The 19739-nt window shown below is 35.8% G+C and overlaps 1 protein-coding gene across 2 annotated transcripts; it reads left to right on the top strand.

Annotated features, from left to right (window-relative positions):
* The first annotated feature begins 2992 nt into the window (after positions 1-2992).
* Positions 2993-8721, top strand: LOC113346902 (ATP-citrate synthase beta chain protein 2). Of its 2 annotated transcripts, none has more exons than XM_026590453.1 (17): positions 2993-3209; positions 4415-4538; positions 4674-4776; positions 4928-4993; positions 5080-5203; positions 5297-5431; positions 5533-5670; positions 6256-6411; positions 6520-6648; positions 6765-6897; positions 6977-7104; positions 7195-7300; positions 7463-7539; positions 7632-7702; positions 7818-8102; positions 8228-8409; positions 8446-8721. In XM_026590453.1, exons 2-16 carry the CDS (start codon positions 4439-4441, stop codon positions 8301-8303), a joined length of 1827 nt encoding a protein of 608 aa, XP_026446238.1. In that variant the 5' UTR covers positions 2993-3209; positions 4415-4438; the 3' UTR covers positions 8304-8409; positions 8446-8721. The 2 variants fall into 2 exon arrangements, with proteins under 2 accessions (XP_026446238.1, XP_026446237.1); XM_026590452.1 differs by having other exon boundaries at positions 8228-8400; positions 8437-8674.
* The last annotated feature ends 11018 nt before the right edge of the window (positions 8722-19739 follow it).

Raw genomic sequence — 19739 nt, 5'->3', positions numbered from 1 at the left:
CCCGTACATACCAGTGTATACAGTTACTTGGACTTCTTAACCACAGTTTAACAGGAAATTACTTTCTGGTGCATGTCAGTGTACATCCTTATGTCGATATCTTATTCGTCGGTTAAGAACTCCGATCTTGCTTAAAGTCGATGACGCCAATCAAAGCTTGATTTTTTTAATATTTTTTTTTTGGTAAAGAGCTTCAAATTAAGTTTGAGAAAGATTATGCTACCATTCTCCCATGTTCCCAGGCTCGGCTTAAGGTAGTCTTTGCAAAAGAAAAAAAAATATATCACCATCACCAAATCAACTCATAATCCGTGCCGTTATGGCACGGGTCATATCCTAGTTTTATTCAATAGAAGAGTAACACAAAGAGCTAACACCTTACGAAAACAAATCAACATGGATTCACAGAGTTGTTTAAAAAAGTTACTTCACAACATGTATTTTTTATTTTTTTTATCGTTAAAGAATTCAGCGCTGGCGAGTTTCGAACTCAGGTCATTGATATCACCCCAAATATACTTTTAAATTTTTAAATCATTTAGATGACGGTATCAAACCAGTTTTGACTTTTCAACTTAACTAAGTGAAAAAATTATTTAATTATTTCTTTTGGTGAAAATTCTAAATATAGAGTGGGCTCCCTACAACATGTTGTCCCGTGTGAGACAACCTGGCGGGACCCACACACACCCAAAAGCTACACCCCATGTTATCCACTGGGTCAGTGGGTTTGTGGGTCTCGCCAGGTTATCTCACATGGGACAACCCGTTATGGCGAGCCCACACAACTGGCCCATGATATACATAGAACTATTCTTGTTTTGAAGCAAAGTATACATAGCCTTAGCGTATCTGAATCTGCAAAGTACTTCAGCGGTTAAGAGCATGTCCAATGCTAGGGGTGGAGGTCATCCTATATGGAGGTCTAAATATCACATTTTTTATGGAGGTCATTCACATATGGACAACGAATAAAGTTAAGACTTTTCAACGCAAAAAATTATCTCCAATCCTCAAGGTTTTATCTAATAACTTTTAAATTAAAATAGAGACAAATTGATAATATGGCCTTAGACCCAAGGTAATGGAGAAGGTCTTATTTAGACTTTCTCTTCTACCCCCACATAAGCATGTCGCATTTTCCAAGAACCTCGACCCTTGCATTGAAGATGAAATTTTGGTGAAAAAAATCTTAAATCTTAAGTGACATGCTTTTTTATGACCTCCACCCCTAGCATTGGAGATGCTCTAAAGGATGGACAAATGCAAGAGTAAAGTCCGACTGTCGAGCAGTAATTAGACATTAATTATTTTATTTTTCGCTAGAAAAAATGTTTTATTGGTGCAAAAAAATGGTTACGCTGCAAAGTTGAGAAAGTCTGGAATAATTTCCATCCATTCCCCTGAAATTCGAGATCTCTTACTAAAAACTTGGCAGCCTGATCGGCCAACATTATATGGCCCCTACGTAAAAATTCAAATCCAACGAAAAAATTAGACATTAATTAAACATTAATGTATCGCGCAATTTCTTGGACGTATGTCAAGTGAAACATGAGTGGCATTTGGGGGAATGCATATGAGGTCAGAAAGTTTCATTAGTCCATGAAATCGTTTGACTCCAGTTTTGGGCTGCCAAATCCAATTGTAAAGTTTCTTTCAAAGGGACAATTATCAAGCCACCTAAGTTTCTGTCATACCCGCCATTATTTTCTGATTTGCTGACTAGTAATATAACTCACAAATCCGTCGTTTTTCTTCTAATTTTAGACAATATTTATGATTTCTCACACTTCCAATTTTCTTCTAGTTTGGCCAATATGTATTATATTCTATTTATAATTTTTGTTTTGAATGATCTGGTCAATATTATTACTTGTATACTGTTTTCTATTGAAAAACAAAGAAACGAAAAATGTATATTTTTTGTGTTGAACATGACCTTAAACAAACTACAAATCCACAGTCCATTTCGTGAACTAACATAGACTAATGGGGTCACTTGATTTTGTTAACTTATGATTATAATGTTTGAGAAACGGTTGATGGGTGATGTTCCATTTTAAATGCAAGAGAAAGATATTTAGGCAATCTTCACATTGAAAGCAAACTATTGGAAAGGAACCTACCATGAATTCTACCTACCTACCTACCTTTCAACCAACCAGTTTGGTAATAAACCATACACCTCGTTTGTAATTTCTTGTACAACTTGTTTCTTTCTTTCTACTCATCATTAAATCAAATTGAGAAAATCCTAACAAGATCAAGATTTGACACATTTGATACTCTATTTTGGAATCGAGATTCTATAAAAACTTCGAACTTTGGATCCTAGTTAGCAATTCGGTGTACGGGAAACGTTCGGAACGGCATACGTACTTGTATTATTCGTAATAAATGTAATTTCGGTTCACTATTCGGTCAATGTTCCGTGATTCAGGAATAATTCGGAACGGCATACGTACGTGTATAAACGGTTTATTGCATCGTATAATTTACATGCGCTAGTTGTCTCCGGTTCACTGATGATTTATTTGGTGTCACACTACATTGTTACGGACTCCACCGGTGAGGCACTGTTTTATACCTCATGCCTCTTCTTTCTTAGGCAGAATGATCAACAGTTTCTCTATCCGGACAACACTGTTTTTACCAAGGCTGTTGTAGAAGGTTATCAAATTCCGTTTTTGCGTTTTACTTTTTTTTTTTGTCTAGACAACACCGTTCAATTAAGGTTGGTACGAGAAGGTTTTGAGTTCATGCAGAGTTACCGATCCAGTAAACAGTTTTTTGGTTAAGTTGGTACCCGTATCGCCCTGAAATTTAGTTACCCTTCAACAACCATTATTCCGATCCCTAGTGCAAAATTATAAACTGAATGACAGATGTTGGATCACTATTAGTAACAAATCAAATCTTGATACAAACATAGTACACCAAAATCACCTATAAAAAAAGAAAACAGTCATGAGCTAACTAACATGCGCCACGTGACTAGTTTACAACCTTCCCCCGTCTCTCTCTCCTTGCAAAGAAATTAAGATTGGTTGAGTCAGTAAGAAGAGGAGTGTCTCGCCTATAAATAGGATCGGCTCCTTCCGACATATTTGCATCTCTTTTCTTTCTATCTGCTCTTTTCGCAGAATCCCTCTTCACTTCTCCTTCTCCGCCCAAATTCAAACTCAATATCGCCACAACTAATTCAGGTAATTCACTTTTTTGGTCTGATTTTTTGTTTGGATAATTTGTTGATTCAATTCATGTTTATGTGAGATCTGATTTATAGTTGCTGTAGTTTCTGATCTCGATTTCGTTGTGTGAATTTGAAATCGAACTAATGTGATTCCGAATTGGATTTGATTCGATTTACTGAGAATGCGGTTGTTTGTTTTATTCTGGTTTGGTAATGTGGGATCTGATGCGTTTGTTGTGATTAATATGTATGATTTTTTTTTTTAGTTAGGTAGAAATGTTTACTTACTTTTTTGATTTGAAGATTATGTTAGGTTAGGTTTGAAATGAGATGAGATGAGGTTCTGAATTTCATTACATAGTGTTTTGAGAAAATTTGGCGGGTAAGTATAAGATCCAGTGCGTATCATCAACGAGAGTAGTGAATTGGAAATGGTGCAAGTGTTTTTGATGATTAGTTAGGTTGTTGGTGTTTGCATGGTAAGGTGAATGGACTGGATCTGTTTTGGTGAATTATAAAATGATAGATCTGTAGATCCATGTTTGGAGTTTTATAAACTCTTTATGTCGTTTAGAGATCAAGGTGTACGGATTGTATTGGTTTTGTTGATGTTATATGGATCTAATCAGCATTAGTCATCACTCAACATTTATATCTGCTTGAATGAAAGAGTTCTACTTTATGAACAACAAAAATTCACTGATTTGAATGATGCAGTTCGGCATGGTAATGTTGGTTTTAGTTTCAAGTGAGTTAGGCTTTCTTACTTGGCTGCGAATGATGATTTTCTAGCTTACCAAGAGTAGCTAAGTTTTAGTGTCAGAAGTAGAGAATACGACACCTTTGAATATTGGTCGAAGCGTGATACTAATTGCTTAAGCTAATTTAATTCACATTTCATGGCGGCAAAGTGTTTCATCCCTCCCTTTTTTTTTGTATAACACTTCAACTAATAGTAAAAAGATACTTCGTGTGCATGCTTGTCAATTACACAGATCAGACCCTGTCAGTAATTGTACTGCTTTTGGCTTGTTCCTAAGGTGGTTTACACTAGTAGCTAGTTCCTAAGATGGTTTTATCTTTTATAAATTTTCAGTTACCAATCTGTAACTGTTAAATTTACCTCATATGGTGGCTAAGGATATATATAAAATGAAAGAGTCTTTTATTATTTAACTAAGCGATCTCTAATAATTACGAACATTGTATCTTTTGCAGGTAGTGTTGAGTGCTCTGTCCATCATGGCGACTGGGCAACTATTTTCCCGGACCACACAAGCCCTATTCTATAACTACAAGCAACTTCCTATCCAACGGATGCTTGATTTTGACTTCCTTTGTGGTATGTAGCCTTCCTTTTCGATACTACTGGAACTACTGGATTCCTCTTGCAATTGCATATCAAATAAAAATTTAGGTTGTAGTTTCTTAGATGAGCATCTTATTAATCTGGAATGTTGTTTCTGTACTTACCTAGGGAGAGAGACGCCATCTGTTGCTGGAATTATAACTCCGGGTGCTGAGGGGTTCCAGAAACTTTTTTTCGGTCAGGAGGAAATTGCAATTCCCGTTCATTCAGCGTATGCCATTGTTTTTCTTTGCTTTGCTTTACTAACGAGGAATAATTAGACGTGCTTGGCTGCATGTTCTAAGTCGGTTTTTACTGTTAATAACTTAGTACATCACGCAGTTTGTTATGTATTTACTGAACCTTTTGATTCTTTCCTGCAGTGTTGAGGCCGCTTGCGCTGCACATCCAACAGCTGATGTTTTTATCAATTTTGCATCATTCAGAAGGTAAGTCATGCTCTTTACACTAAGCTACCAGTTACCAGTTTGATTCCTGTTCGATATTGAGTGACACCTCATTCGGCATATTGCAGCGCGGCTGCTTCTTCTATGGCTGCTTTGAAGCAACCCACTATTAGAGTTGTGGCTATAATAGCAGAAGGCGTTCCAGAGTCTGATACCAAGCAGTTGATTGCATACGCCAAGGCAAACAATAAGGTCAGAGAATTTACATAACTTACTGGATAACTTCAGTTTTTAGAGGATTCTATGCTGGCTGTTTGCCTGATATTGGAACTGAAATGTTTACAGGTTGTGATTGGACCTGCCACCGTTGGAGGCATTCAAGCTGGAGCATTTAAAATTGGTGACACTGCTGGAACTATTGACAATATCATCCAGTGCAAGCTATACAGGCCTGGATCTGTTGGATTCGTGTCCAAATCTGTACGTATATTCTGCTCTTTTTGTTAGGTTTTCTGGTTATGCAGAGCAACTCTACTACTTTTAGTGCAGACACATCTGAAACTGCCTTTTTACTATTGCAGGGTGGCATGTCTAATGAAATGTACAACACTATAGCCCGTGTGACAGACGGAATATATGAAGGTATCGCAATTGGAGGAGATGTGTTCCCGGGATCAACTCTTTCTGATCATATCCTGCGATTTAACAACATCCCCCAGGTAATTAATGTTTCCAAAGTTTCTTTTAAAAATGCAGTTTTGTTACTAGCACCGAGGTTGCTATACTTTACAAAAAGACAGTTCCAGATGTCAATAGGTATCAGCAAAACCCAAGTTCCTCTACTATGCCCCTGTTTCATGCCCGAATGTCTTATCCTCCAGCTGATGCGTAACTGAGCCAATGGATATCACCTTATCTCCAAATTCTATGTAGCGTTCGAAGGATCTGGTTCTTATTGGGATTTTTAGCTATTCACATTCAATGATTGGTTGTGGGAGTTACCTCCTAGTTTAGCTATATAGGAGTCATAAAGCTCTCTTAGAATGTTAAGTGAATAGGACTTGCAGGTTTGGTTGTTATCTTTACCTGAATCTATTGACACTAACAGAGTAACAGTAATCGGATGAACAAGCACGACCAAACTTGCCAGTTGGCACTGACCATTATTCTTGCAAACAATGATTTCAGCGTGTTGTTTTTCTTCCCCGCTGCATCATTCTGTGAATAACCAAAAGGCATAATGTTGATTTTTATCGCCCCTTATGAATTTTCTTGCTGATAATTTCTTTTGACTTGTCAATCAGGTTAAAATGATGGTTGTACTTGGGGAACTGGGTGGAAGAGATGAGTACTCTCTTGTCGAAGCCTTGAAACAGGGAAAGGTCAATAAACCTGTTGTAGCCTGGGTGAGCGGAACCTGTGCCCGACTTTTCAAGTCGGAAGTTCAATTTGGTCATGCAGTAAGTTGCTTACCCTGGTTAAAATTCCATATTCTGAAGTTAAATCATTATCGAACTATTCTATTTGGCCATTCTTTAACTTCTGGTTATGTGCAATGTTTACACCAGGGTGCCAAAAGTGGTGGTGAGATGGAGTCGGCGCAAGCCAAGAACGAGGCACTAAGGGATGCAGGTGCCATTGTTCCCACATCTTTTGAAGAACTAGAGATAGCAATTAAAGAGACGTTTGAAAAACTTGTATGTGTTCAGCACGCTACATCTGGTTTCCTCTGCACATGAATGATTCCAATGATTGGGGAGCATAATTCAAATTCTGGTACTAATTGACTATGCATGGTACATGTTTTACTTAGGTTGAAGATGGAAAGACAACGCCCGTTAAGGAAATCACACCTCCTCAAATCCCTGAGGATCTTAGCATCGCTATTAAGAGCGGAAAAGTTCGCGCTCCAACTCACATTGTTTCCACCATCTCTGATGACAGAGGTAAAAATGAGCTTTCCTTTTGGCATTCAAATGGACAATAACGCAGTTGTATTTACCTATTTTCTTGTCCTATTTGCAGGTGAAGAGCCATGTTATGCCGGTGTTCCAATGTCATCAATCGTTGAGCAGGGTTATGGTGTCGGTGATGTTATCTCCCTTTTATGGTTTAAACGCAGTCTTCCTCGCTACTGCACACACTTTATTGAGGTGGGTTTATATATCAAAGATTAGAGCTTTTTGTGATCTCTTCTCCGTGTCTTCTTTCTATATCTTGCTAAATCGTATTTAATTGGTCAGATTTGCGTCATGTTATGTGCTGACCATGGTCCCTGTGTCTCTGGCGCTCACAATACCATTGTCACTGCAAGGGCCGGAAAAGATCTAGTTTCTAGTCTTGTCTCAGGTAAATTTTTGATTAATGATGTTCACCGCCATTTGCCAAAAAAAAAAGTGAACATTGTCGTGTAATTCTTGCTTGAAAACAAACAAAAGAAGGAATAAGAGCGTTATCTTCGTGAATATGATTATTATACAAAAACCTAAACTCAATATATCTTCTGAACAGGGTTACTCACTATTGGTCCAAGATTTGGAGGAGCCATTGATGATGCTGCTCGATACTTCAAGGATGCTTATGACAAGGTAAGTCTTTTTTTTTTCCTCTTTAGCTATTACATGGTTAATTGGAAAATGTTTTTTAAAGTTTCCCATGTTGTTCTGCTGTTTATCCACAGGGTCTTACTCCATATGAGTTCGTCGAAAGCATGAAGAAGAAGGGTATTCGTGTGCCAGGAATTGGGCACAGGTATGTGCATTCTTTGCTTAGCGTCTGTCTTTTTCATCACACAAGCTTGACCTACACTATAGTCTATACTACTTTATCGGTCTAAATTGAATGACAAAATCTATTTATGGATCAGGATTAAGAGAGGAGACAACAGAGATAAGAGAGTAGAGTTACTACAGCTTTACGCACGTACCAACTTCCCTTCTGTCAAATACATGGAGTATGCTGTCGAAGTTGAAACATACACTCTATCAAAGGCAAACAACTTGGTTATGAATGTTGATGGTGCCATTGGATCTCTCTTCTTGGATCTCCTTGCTGGTAGTGGAATGTTCAGCAAAACTGAGATTGACGAAATCGTGGAAATAGGATATCTTAATGGACTCTTTGTGCTTGCACGTTCCATTGGTCTCATCGGGTGAGTTTTGGATTGCATTTACATATTTTGAATTCCTATCCAGCCAAAAAGAAAATGAAAATTAATAATCATTATTCTTCTACATTTCAAATCGCGATTTCATTTGCTTCTGCATGGATTTTCAGGCACACCTTTGACCAGAAGAGATTGAAGCAACCATTGTACCGTCACCCATGGGAGGATGTTCTCTACACCAAATAATCTCCTGTTTCTAGCTACCGGTTGTAACAACGTTTCTTGCTTCTCATTCTTTTTGTCTCTCTTTCAAATGTCAATTTTTAGTCCTGTGATTTATCTCTTTTTTTTTTTTTTTTTTTTTTTTTTTTTTTTTTTTTTTTTTTTTCTCGTGTCATTTATAAACTTAACATTGTTGTTTGTACTCAGTGATTGCAGCCTTTGGTGTTGTCTTTAAACTAGTGTAGTAAGAGAGATGTGAATGATTTTAAATAATCTGTTATGAGCATTACTTTGTCAGTCAGTGAATGCAAAAATTGTGCCATATGAGTTTGACAGTGAAAGATGCCGAATTTGACAAAGCAAGATGTAAGTAATTGTAAATTATATAGTTTTCACTTGGCTGTTGTTTCATCAGATGAATATCAAAGATTTGTTGAAGATACATGAAGATTTGGATTATCAAATCTAAACTATCAGAGCAAGTCTTATGGTAGAAAGTTTCATCTTCCAACTTCAATGCCAATCTATTGATGCCTGTTATTAAGACTTGAGAGATCACGCTCCATGTTTAGCCCATAATCCATGTTTAGCTCAATGGCTAAAAAAGGAGATTGCTAGACCCATCGAACAATTTGCACCGTGAATGCACCGGGAGATCGCTCGGACTCAGGATAGCGTTCGGTGCATTGGGATAGGGGTGAGACAGAAGTGGGCCCTACCCATCCTCTTCGGTGTATTGGAATAGGGGTGGGGCAGAAGTGGGCCCTATCCATCCTCTCACACTGTGAGAATGCGGTGCAAATTTTTCGGCGAGCAAATCATTTTCGAAAGGAGAAACGAAGTTAACCACATAATTGATCGTGATTTCTCTTGAACGCTCGTCTTAAGAGAAAATCACACTTTATGTGGAAAAACTATTTGTTTACGTTACTTAGAAGCCATAGGAGCATAGGACTAGTTCGTAAAAAGACAGAAAAAGTTACTGGTAGTGTTCATAATGTGAGGGTCCAAGAACATAGCTCAGTGGTATCCCATCAACTCCAATAAGAAGGAAGTTAGGGGTTCAATCCCCACCATCGTAAAGGTTTCAAGTAGATTAGTTGTATAGTGGGTTGAGCGTTGTTGGGTCTGACAATGGGGTCAGTTCAACTGGCTGGGTTCGGGTATGAGCCTGTATCTGGCTTTCGCGTATCAAAAGAAAAAGAAAAAAAAATGTTCATAATGTGAATAACAACTTAATATGAAGACTTGAGACTAAGTTTGTCTTTTCTATATGCAACTAAACATGAATAACCACTGCAACTAAGAATTGTTACAAAATAAAGCCCGAAATTTTATCAACAAGATCCAAGAAGGACTGCAACTAAGAATTGCTACGATATATAGCCGGAAATTTTATCAACAAGATCCAAGAAAGAGTTTTGAAATCCAAGAGCTTAGAATCAATTCTGTTAATGAAGAAGGTTGTACAAAGAAGTGAGTAAACCAAAAGTGTCTAGGAAGAGAAGTTTGAAAAGCAAAAGCGTTACTTTGATAAGCCAAAATAATGTTTTACTTTGTAAGTAACCCATCCCTAACTTTAATAAGCCAAAATGGAATCACGATCTAGTCGCTTATCATAAAAGTAATTATCAGAAAAATTTCTTCTCTCAATCTTCACAACCACACTTGCCACAAAGATATATTATTAGGCGCAAGTTCAAAATATAACTTTCCCCTTGTGTATGTTATTCTCTGTAAAACAAAATAACAACACAAAAACAACCGTTACCGAAAAAAGGTCAAACATGATCTTAGTCATCACCTGCCACAAGAGAACTAAAACTGAAACTACTCGTATGTATACCGAATATTCAACCTATAGAACATAAATGAATATTAGTATATGTGACTCACATATAAGTCAAATCACAATCATCTTCTTATGATTTTTAACATCGCAACACAAAAGGTTTGATATGAAAATCAGCTACAAATCATAAGAAAATAAGCCAAATATGAGACCAGAATTTAGATTATGAAATCCGAAGTTTATCTCATTAAACCTAAAGTAAGACAAAGAGATTTTAAACAGAAATAAGCATTGCAGTCATAACTATCAACAAGAATGATACAAGAATTTACAGACAAAAACTTGTATATTATTACCTTCTATTGATTATTTGAATGAACTTTATACAAATATTGGTTGTTAATCAATAACTGATTAGTTTATTCTTATAAAAAGATTAACAAGAAATTCTTCATACACTTTTGATGCTTTTGATTTTTCACTGATGCTTCTTCAGTGTTCAATCCTTTGAAGCTAGTTTCAAGAGACTTATCAACAACCATCTCTTGTTTTTTTAGTTTTTCAACTTGTTCTTTCATCAGTGGAATTTCCACAATAGTCTTTTCGATCTTCTCTTTCAGCATATCGTGATTCTTAACAGAGATGATAAGGTTAGTTTTAAGATCTCCAAAACCATCTATATATTCAATCATCCCATCAGTGGGGAATTAGATCTAACGGAATAACAATCCGTCATAGTACTAGGAACTCATTTCTTTTTCCTTTAAGTATCGATTCCTTGACTATTCTCAACCTTACGAGCTTCTTCCTTGTTTACCTTAATGATACTGTGAGTCACTGGAGGCATGCTCAAAAGTTTTTAAAGGAATTTTACAAGGGTTTCTCAATACTTACAGTAAGCAGTAAATTTTCTTAATAAATCTAACGACATATTTTCGGACAAAATATAACAAAGGATTTCCCTTGAAAAAGTATTCAAAATAGATTTGCATATCTTACTATCAAATTTTAAAGACAAATTCTTTGTTCGAAAATCTATTTTTAATTAGGCATTAATTCTCGAAAACCAACCCTAATTTCTGATTATTTTCGAAAACCATACACACCAAATTTAGGTGTATACATGAACCTTACGACGATAATTACCATAAAGTTGCAACCATTCATAGGGGTTAAGATTGACATTTCTTGTCAATTTTATTATGTCATTTACAGACTATAGAAATATGTGCTCTCGTTTTTATGTGCTTTCTCACCTTTCCCGACCAAGCACTTAAGTGATCGTGTACTTTCGGAACACGAATAGTTTTCATTGAGGGTTTTCTGCCCAAATCGATTATCTTTCCTATTTCCATTTTGACCTTTCCCTGAGATACTACGGAGAGAAACATTAGTTAGAGATGAACTGATCTACAAGACTTCAGGAATCTTGAGACCTCTTTTTATTCTGTCATTGAGATTTTCATAAGAATTTCTCGTTATAAGATTTTTTTGGGATCCATTTCTGGGTAATTTTCTTAACGACATAAACATCCATTTTTCCTTTCTTCTGGATGTGTTCCACAGGTGATAAACCTTCATGTGAATCATCATTATTTTGACATGTGTGAAGACTTTTTCCAGAAGTAATTATCATATCTTTTGCCATGGTTTTAGAGTTGATTGGTTTTGCTCGAACCTTAGATACTTGAGCTACTGTAGAATAACCTTTCAAGTCCTTGAGACAAGATACTTCTTTTAACACATTTACAACATTATTACTTAAGTAGCACTAGTTTCTTTTCAATTCCCTGAAATTTATATACTGAAAAGGCGAGGGTACCCATATATACCTCAAGCTAAAACTTTTCCTACCTATAAGTCCTTTCTCCGAAAATGATTGTCTATGGACTGAGTCGAGACAATACAACTAATCGGTTCACACTTCGTGTGATCTTCTATGGATACGAGATCGAGACAATATAACAACGAAGTATGTTTACTTGATACAAAGGTTTGGACTTAACCAAACACAATAGGATTGCTTATCAAGTAAATAGGAATTAACGTTTGTGTAATTTACTTTAATTATAATAAAACAATTATAATGCGGAATATAAAAGTAAATGATACAGCTAAACCGCAAATGCAGAAAAACCCCGGGATCTAGTCCAGAATCGAATACTCACAGGATTAAGCCGCTACACAAAATTACACTAACTTCGTATAGTTGAGACCATGTAACTAACCCTATAGTTCACCTAGTTCCTTCTGTATTCCCACGCCTCCAACTTTTAAATAAGTCACGTACTTGGAACAATTCCTTTGGTTCGTATTCCAAACACTAAAGGAACAACAAATCTGTTTGGTATCAACTCTATTCAACCAAGTGATATGAGTCGGACAAAGGCTCTTCCGTTTATCTCAACATAAACTCCTTCGTCAGGTCCTTAGATCTATCTTATATCATTCACCGGTAATCGTTTAAAATTAATCCAACAACACCTTTAATCCGAAGAATCGTTATGATGCCGATCTACTTAATTAATCAATCCAATCTACCACAAGGATAAACCGATTATTAATTGGATCCTCTTTTACCGAAACAAGTATTGTGCACACCAAAGATTATAAAACCCAAGTCAGATCTTCAATATCTTCTTTGTCTTCAAATCTTCTTAAATCTTCAATAAAAACATGCACACAATCACTTGAATCTCTTGTGATCAATCACGCACATAACGGAGTCTGTTAACAATGGATTATCACAAGATCGTCTTTAAAACTAACAACAGTCTAAAGATCCCTGTCAAAACTCTGAACTATTTTGAGTGAATCTTATATCAGAAGAGAAGATTCTCAAGAATAAACAAACCAGGTGGAATCATATTTCAACCACCGTTAGTCAATCAAATCAATCGAAAACAAAAGATAAACCGCAATTATCTAGTTTCCCACCAACGGTACACGCTAGAGCTTCTCAATCCCAAAGAATACTTTAAACTGAGCAGCCGTAAGAGATTTCGCCTAATTAGGTTACCTCTCCGAATAGGCGGCTACAACAGTAACAACAACGAAAGAGTAAATCTGTTGTTACGAAGGATTAGTTTGCTAGAAAGGCAAACTTCGAGTATTTATAGACAAGGAATTTTGGACACCAAGGAATTTTCAAAATCGAAAATATTCTCAAGATATTCATTAAAGCACAGATTCGGTTTTCATAATTCCTGGAAATGCTCTGTCCAAAAATAACGATCGAAATCTCTCGTAAAATCTAATTAGTAAATGCACATTACTAATTCTGTAATTTCCCTACAAAATGAAATTAATAACCTTAATTAAAAGATTCTTAACTTAATTATGTTTCGATCCTGGGATTCTCTTCCCTTAGCCGTTAAGGAATATCTTTGAACAATTAAAGAAATAAACATTCACAATACGTGTTCAAAGTTTGTTGACATCTTTACTTTGTAAGTTCTCTTTCACACTTACAACCTTGAAACCGATTTGCCACACTTCCAAACAAGTTTAGAATTGGTTCATCTGACTTTCAAGAACTATGTGATTGATCAAACCAACATTCAATCACAATCATGGGTTTAACGGTTCTACCAAAACAAGTTTCGGTTCTACCTCCATGCGAGTACTGTGCATAGTCACACTAGCTTTCCAAAAAATCGGTTGATTAGGTACTAGGATCGGTTTCCCACATATATATGGTATCTAACTTATATGTGTTGCACATGTCCATAGGATCGGTTCCCCTTTGCCTAAAAACGTGTTGCACATGTTCGTAGGATCGGTTCCCCTTTCTGCTATAAACCTTGTTGCACCCCATACAAGGATCGGTTCCCTTTGATGTACTGCACCCCTTACAAGGATCGGTTCCCCTTTCATTTTAATTGGTCAAACATACAAAATCCGATCATACCACAGGTGATTACTTAAGATCGGTTTTACTAATAAAAGTTATACCAATACATAAGTTAGGCCTTTGTAAATAGTTCTACCAAGAACACAACAAGTTGTGAGCGGTTATACTCTATCACACATATTGGTTGTTCATAAGATATGCAATGAATAACAAAACCAATAACACCTGTCAATTTCTTTTTCGGTCCACAAACAAGTTTATGAACTTACTTCCTTAGAACACATGTAAACATTGTTCCTTAGGATGAAATCCTCACCTCATACCCATACATAATCACAATAGCATTAAAATTATTATGGAGATGTATTATCTACAAAGTTTAATGGTTAAGCAATAAATATCGTATTGTATTCCTTAATACTATGTCTATCTAGAGTTCAGATATGCTTCAAAGTTATGTTTTCAATATGCACGGCTTGAAAGATACGTTAGGGAATGAAACAGTTCAAGTCAAATATCACTAACCTCAAGTGGAAGGATGATTGTTGTCATTGTAGCTCCTTGCTTCTTTACATCTTCAAGACTTCGCAATACTTGTAATGTCTCATATCCTAATACTTTCAAGCTAACCTGTACGAAGTTGACTCTAGTACATAATCAAGAGACTCTTAACATGAGTTATGATTCACTAAAATATGACAACCAAACTTGACATACCAACGCTTGGTGGGTTCAAACGATCAATGCTCTAACATATACCTTATGATCTTTTCATTTGGATCGATCCCAAATTTTCTTATAATCAGATGTAAGATGATCAACAGTAACAAATAACAATAAATGGAAGAGGTCTAAGATTTTATTCTGAATTAATGATTCCAATAGGTAGTAAACCTATACAAGAAAAATAATGAACCGTTTCAGATGTGGCAAAACTAGGTTTATTATCATTATCAGACAAAGTCATACAAAGACACTTTTTTTCCTGATCATCATAAGAAATTGTATAAAATACCTTAGTCACTTATCAAGAACTTATACTTTAAGTGAGAGTGTTTTTTTTCTCTTCGGCTAAATTATTCTAATGCACATCCTTTTCCAATGATCTCTTGTTTACGATTATAAGTAATAGGATTTAGATGTTTTGCAAATATTTTTTAATATATCTTTCGATGTTTGAATCAGACATATAATATGTGCTTTCAATTATCTTATTGCAAGAGTTATAAGATGAAGATACAACAACACATGACGTTTATGTACTTCTAAAACTATGTGACACGTTAATAAATCATTTCCAGGTTCTTCATAACCATGTTTTGCTTCATTGTCTCGACACAGACTGTTAGACCTTATCGCGTTTGCCCGCGCTGATACCAATTGAAATAATGAAGGTACGGAGTACACCACAATCTTATCGATATAAACCTATATAGATACACCTTGTGTGATTATACCAAAACAATAATGGACAAAGAATTACTGCAACAAGGTGTTACTTGGTAGATAGTCTAAGTTCTTAACAAAACTAACTATGGGATTGTACCAAATAGATTAACATACAAGTTCAATTATTTAATTATAACTATAACAATAATTATAATGTGAAAAGAAAAGTTATGTCACGAGAAATGGGGGTATACTTCTCAATGTGTTCCCATTAGCCGAAACAACGAATGACTAAATCTGTTTCAATAATCATCTTATTTATCAATCTCCAAAATCAAGATTTCGATCTAGCATAAAGTAGAATAGAGGATCTTCTGCTTAATCAATATAAACTCCTTTGGTCAAAGATCAAACCAAGAAAAAGATTATCGAAATAATCAATCTTAGTGAACAAGATCTATCCAAACAACTTAGCGAGAAAAAACACCTGGACAATTTGTTCGATCATTAAAATATTAAGTCTATCAAGATAAAACGTTTTTTTTTAAATCCCGAAGAATTAAGTATGTAGGAAGAATCACAAAGATCAGAAACCAAAAAAAATAAAAGTCTTCAAATCTTCAAAGTAATCGATGCACAAACAACTTGATTCCACTATTGACCAACACAGAAAGAACGAAGTATGTTAACGTTGATTGACCAAAATTTCTATATATAGATCTTCAATTACTGGATCTGCAACAGTCAAATCCTCTAACAAACTTGAAAGGCATTATATCAAAAGAAATGACCATAAAATAAACAAGTTTGATATATCAAGGATAACTATATTGTTAGTTCTTAATCAAATCAATTAACCGAAAAACTAAAAATAATAGTACGATTTAGTATCCCACTAACGGTACTGAAAAAGCGGGGGTCTAACATCCATGCTCGATATTTCGTTTAGGAAATCTATCTGGACTAACTCCAATATAATTCCAAGAGAATCAACTAGACAGTCAAACTCAATCAAGAAAAATATATCCAAAAGTTATATATCAATTTCTCAAATCAATCTGCAATCGAACAAGTAGGAATCTGTGAGCCGGATCAATATGAGAAATAACTTGGATGGTACCAAAGACCAATATCCAAGCGTCAATCAACAACCAAAGGTTGGATTTACCAATTGATCGAACTACGCACAACCTGTGATATTTCAATTATATAGAAAATATAATGCGGAAAAGAAATAACACAGACACCAGAAGTTTTGTTAAAGAGGAAATCGCAAATGCAGAAAAACCCCGGTACCTAGTCCAGATTTGAACACCACATTGTATTAAGCCTCTACAGACTCTAGCCTACTACAAGTTAACTTCGGACTGGAATGTAGTTGAGCCCTAACCAATCTCACACTAATTAAGGTATAGTCGTGTTCCTTACGCTTCTAAATATCTGCAGGACTCTACACACTTGATTCCATTAGCTGATCAAATCCACAACTAAGAGTTTCTACGACCCAAAGTCGAAGACTTGATAAACAAATCTGTCTCACACAGAAAAGTCTATTAGAATAGATAAATCTGTCTCCCACAGAAATGCCTACGAAGTTTTTGTTCCGTCTTTTGATAAATCAAGGTGAACAGGAACCAATTGATAATCCGATCTTAAATTCCCGAAGAACGTCCTAGAAATATCAACCACCTCACAATAACTTAACTATATGGTAGTCGAACAACTTATTGTGGAATCACAAAAAATGAGGCGAAGAGATTTGTGACTACTTTTTATATCTTACCTATCAGAGATAAATCTTTAGCAAATCTTAGAGAAGATAGTACTTAATACGATAGAACAAAGTAAGATCAGAACACGCAAATCCAGAGAAAATAGTTGGGTCTGGCTTCAGAATCCCAATGAAGTCTTTAATTCGTTAACCTATAATGGTTTTAGGAAAAAGCCTAGGTTAAAGGAGAATCGACTCTAGTCGCAACTAGAATCCCATAGGAGGTGTGGGGATTAGGTTTTCCAGTTGCTAGAGTTCTCCCTTATATAGTCTTCAAATCGTGCAATCAATGTTACCTTGCTAAAAAAGCATTCAATATTCACCGTTAGATGAAACCTGATTTAAGATTCAAGTTTATATCTTTCCATCGTTAGATGGTCATTTAGATATGGGTAACCGTACCTAAACGTGTATATTGAGTTGGCTCAATAACAGTTAACCGAAGTTATCCATATGAACACTTTTAACCTTGTTCATCTTAACTCTTTCAGATCAATTGATAATCAAATTAATCTAATTGTGTTACTCGTAGAGTTCTTCAATTGTTTATATTCTCATAGAAGTATACAAGACACAATTGAAACAAAATCGGATTGATTCAAAAGAATCAGTTCATTAACATTTTAGCCACGGTTTGCAAAGATTGCATTCTTTAATTTATAAATGTATTTGTTGATGAGTGTAAAATCATACTTAACCGATTTAAGAACTTAAACCACTTAAGTTTGCAAACGGGTTTGCGAACTTAAGTTCCGGACATCGGTCACAAGCCGAAAGTTTGCAAACGGGTACGCAAACTTTAGCTCGGGACCTAATTCAGTTGAAACCGTTTGTGAACGGGTACACAAACTTGGTTCCCAGACTTCAACAGTTAAATCAATTTGTGAACGGGTATGCAAACTTAAATACCCTGACTTAAACAGTTGAATAAGTTTGCGAATTGGTATGCAAACTTCCGGTTCTGAATTCCGCCAAAACAATTCGTACACTAAGTACACAAACCGTAATGTATTCAGACATGGGTTTTAGCTTTTAACTCCCATTTCAATCATTGAAACATTCTTAGAAGACGACAATAACTGTCTCACACACTATTAGCTTATAAGCAATTTTCAAGTGATCGAATGATCAATACGAAATATTCCGATCCTACATCAAATGACTGTCTCACACAAATCATGTAAGATGTTACTAGGTGACTTTCACATGATCATCTTTTGACTTTCGTCAAGAATAATGATGAACGTGGTTAAAGCAAAAATCTTAACAACTGATGGGTGTCGTAACCACAACAAATTAATCAAGATATTTCCCACTAATTAACTAGTAATACAGCGGTAGTAAGGATCGTTCCCACAGAGAGCTGTGTAATTGATATGTTATTTAGTTCAGCAAAATAATAAAAGACAATGGGGATTGTTTGATTGAAGTAAAATAGAAAGAATAACAAATAAAAGAAAGATATGATCAAGAAATCCTTCGCCGTTACCAAGCGATAACTAGATTAGTATACTTATCTATCTTCATTAGAACCATTCATCATCAACCATAAAATAGCAGCTAGCTCAGTGCTATCCCCAAAACTCCTTATACCACGGATACGGAAGCTCTCCAATATCAGATTCTATCCAACCGAACCACCAAGTAGTAGATCACTCAAGGTGTAATCCGATCGAACGCTTAGGCTTTGTGAATTAGGTTGATCCCAGTAGTTAAACTCTTAGCTCAAGGTACACTTGATGGTGTTATCTTCACTCGCAATTGCTCCACAAAATCCCTTTGCAAGGTCTCGCGATTTCTACTTGTGTATGAATTATTCGACGATTACTTATCTCCTAACTCAATACTAGCAATAGAACAATTAGTAAATCAATCTAGCATGCACTCCAAATCAATCCAATAATCACTCATAAACATTAGATATGGTAAAGACAAACGATAAGATGATTATAACTCCGAACAAACTTGTATAATAATAGAGCTTCACGCTAGAACTTTGAATACATCCTTAATCAATAAAGTTTAGCCTCTCATGTTTGCACCGTTTTCCGGTTTCCCCCTAAAGGGGTAAACCCTAAAATATGAATGAAGAACAAAAGTGTATTATGAGATGTGTGATATATGATATTCTTTTAGGTTAGGATGTCTTTATTATATAGGTATCCAAGAGAGAAAGTTCACGTGCTTCAAATCCCGTGCAAGGTAGGTTGCCAAAACTCGTCACAATTCCAAATCTACAGTCTGTCCGTGAATACTAGTGCTAACACAACTGCTGGAATTGCATGCATTACTAGGAAGCCCAGCCCAATTAGTCCTTGGCCTGTCAGTCTGCTGGTATTGACAATAGAAAATTAAATCTTTCTCCCTGTGTTTGGTTATGGCTGGAAAATACCACCGTAGGTACACCTGGGTTACGATACGGTTTAGTAATACAACCGTATGTATCTATGTGATTGTATATGGAGGGGAAACCCCACCGGAGCTTCAACTGTTAATTCCTACGGTGAGAAAGTCTCACCCGTAGGTTCACCTGAGTTCCAATATCTCTTTTGTAACTTCTTCGGTTAACTCGAGCACCTTTCCTGTCTTCCCTGTAGAGTTCCATCACGAGCAATACCCATCAATGACCATCTGCTCCCAGTAATGATCATCACA

This window comes from Papaver somniferum, chromosome 2, assembly GCF_003573695.1.
Source record: "Papaver somniferum cultivar HN1 chromosome 2, ASM357369v1, whole genome shotgun sequence".
NCBI lineage: Eukaryota > Viridiplantae > Streptophyta > Magnoliopsida > Ranunculales > Papaveraceae > Papaver > Papaver somniferum.
The sequence above is the reverse complement of the archived record's forward strand: the minus strand, read 5'-3'. Positions and strand labels throughout refer to the sequence as shown.

Excerpts from the sequence above, each read along its gene's own strand:
- LOC113346902 (XM_026590453.1), top strand. The coding sequence starts at position 4,439 with ATGGCGACTGGGCAACTATTTTCCCGGACCACACAAGCCCTATTCTAT. Across the intron at positions 5,204-5,296 it reads ACGCCAAGGCAAACAATAAG|GTTGTGATTGGACCTGCCAC; the intron begins GTCAGAGAATTT and ends AAATGTTTACAG. Across the intron at positions 5,432-5,532 it reads TTGGATTCGTGTCCAAATCT|GGTGGCATGTCTAATGAAAT; the intron begins GTACGTATATTC and ends TTACTATTGCAG.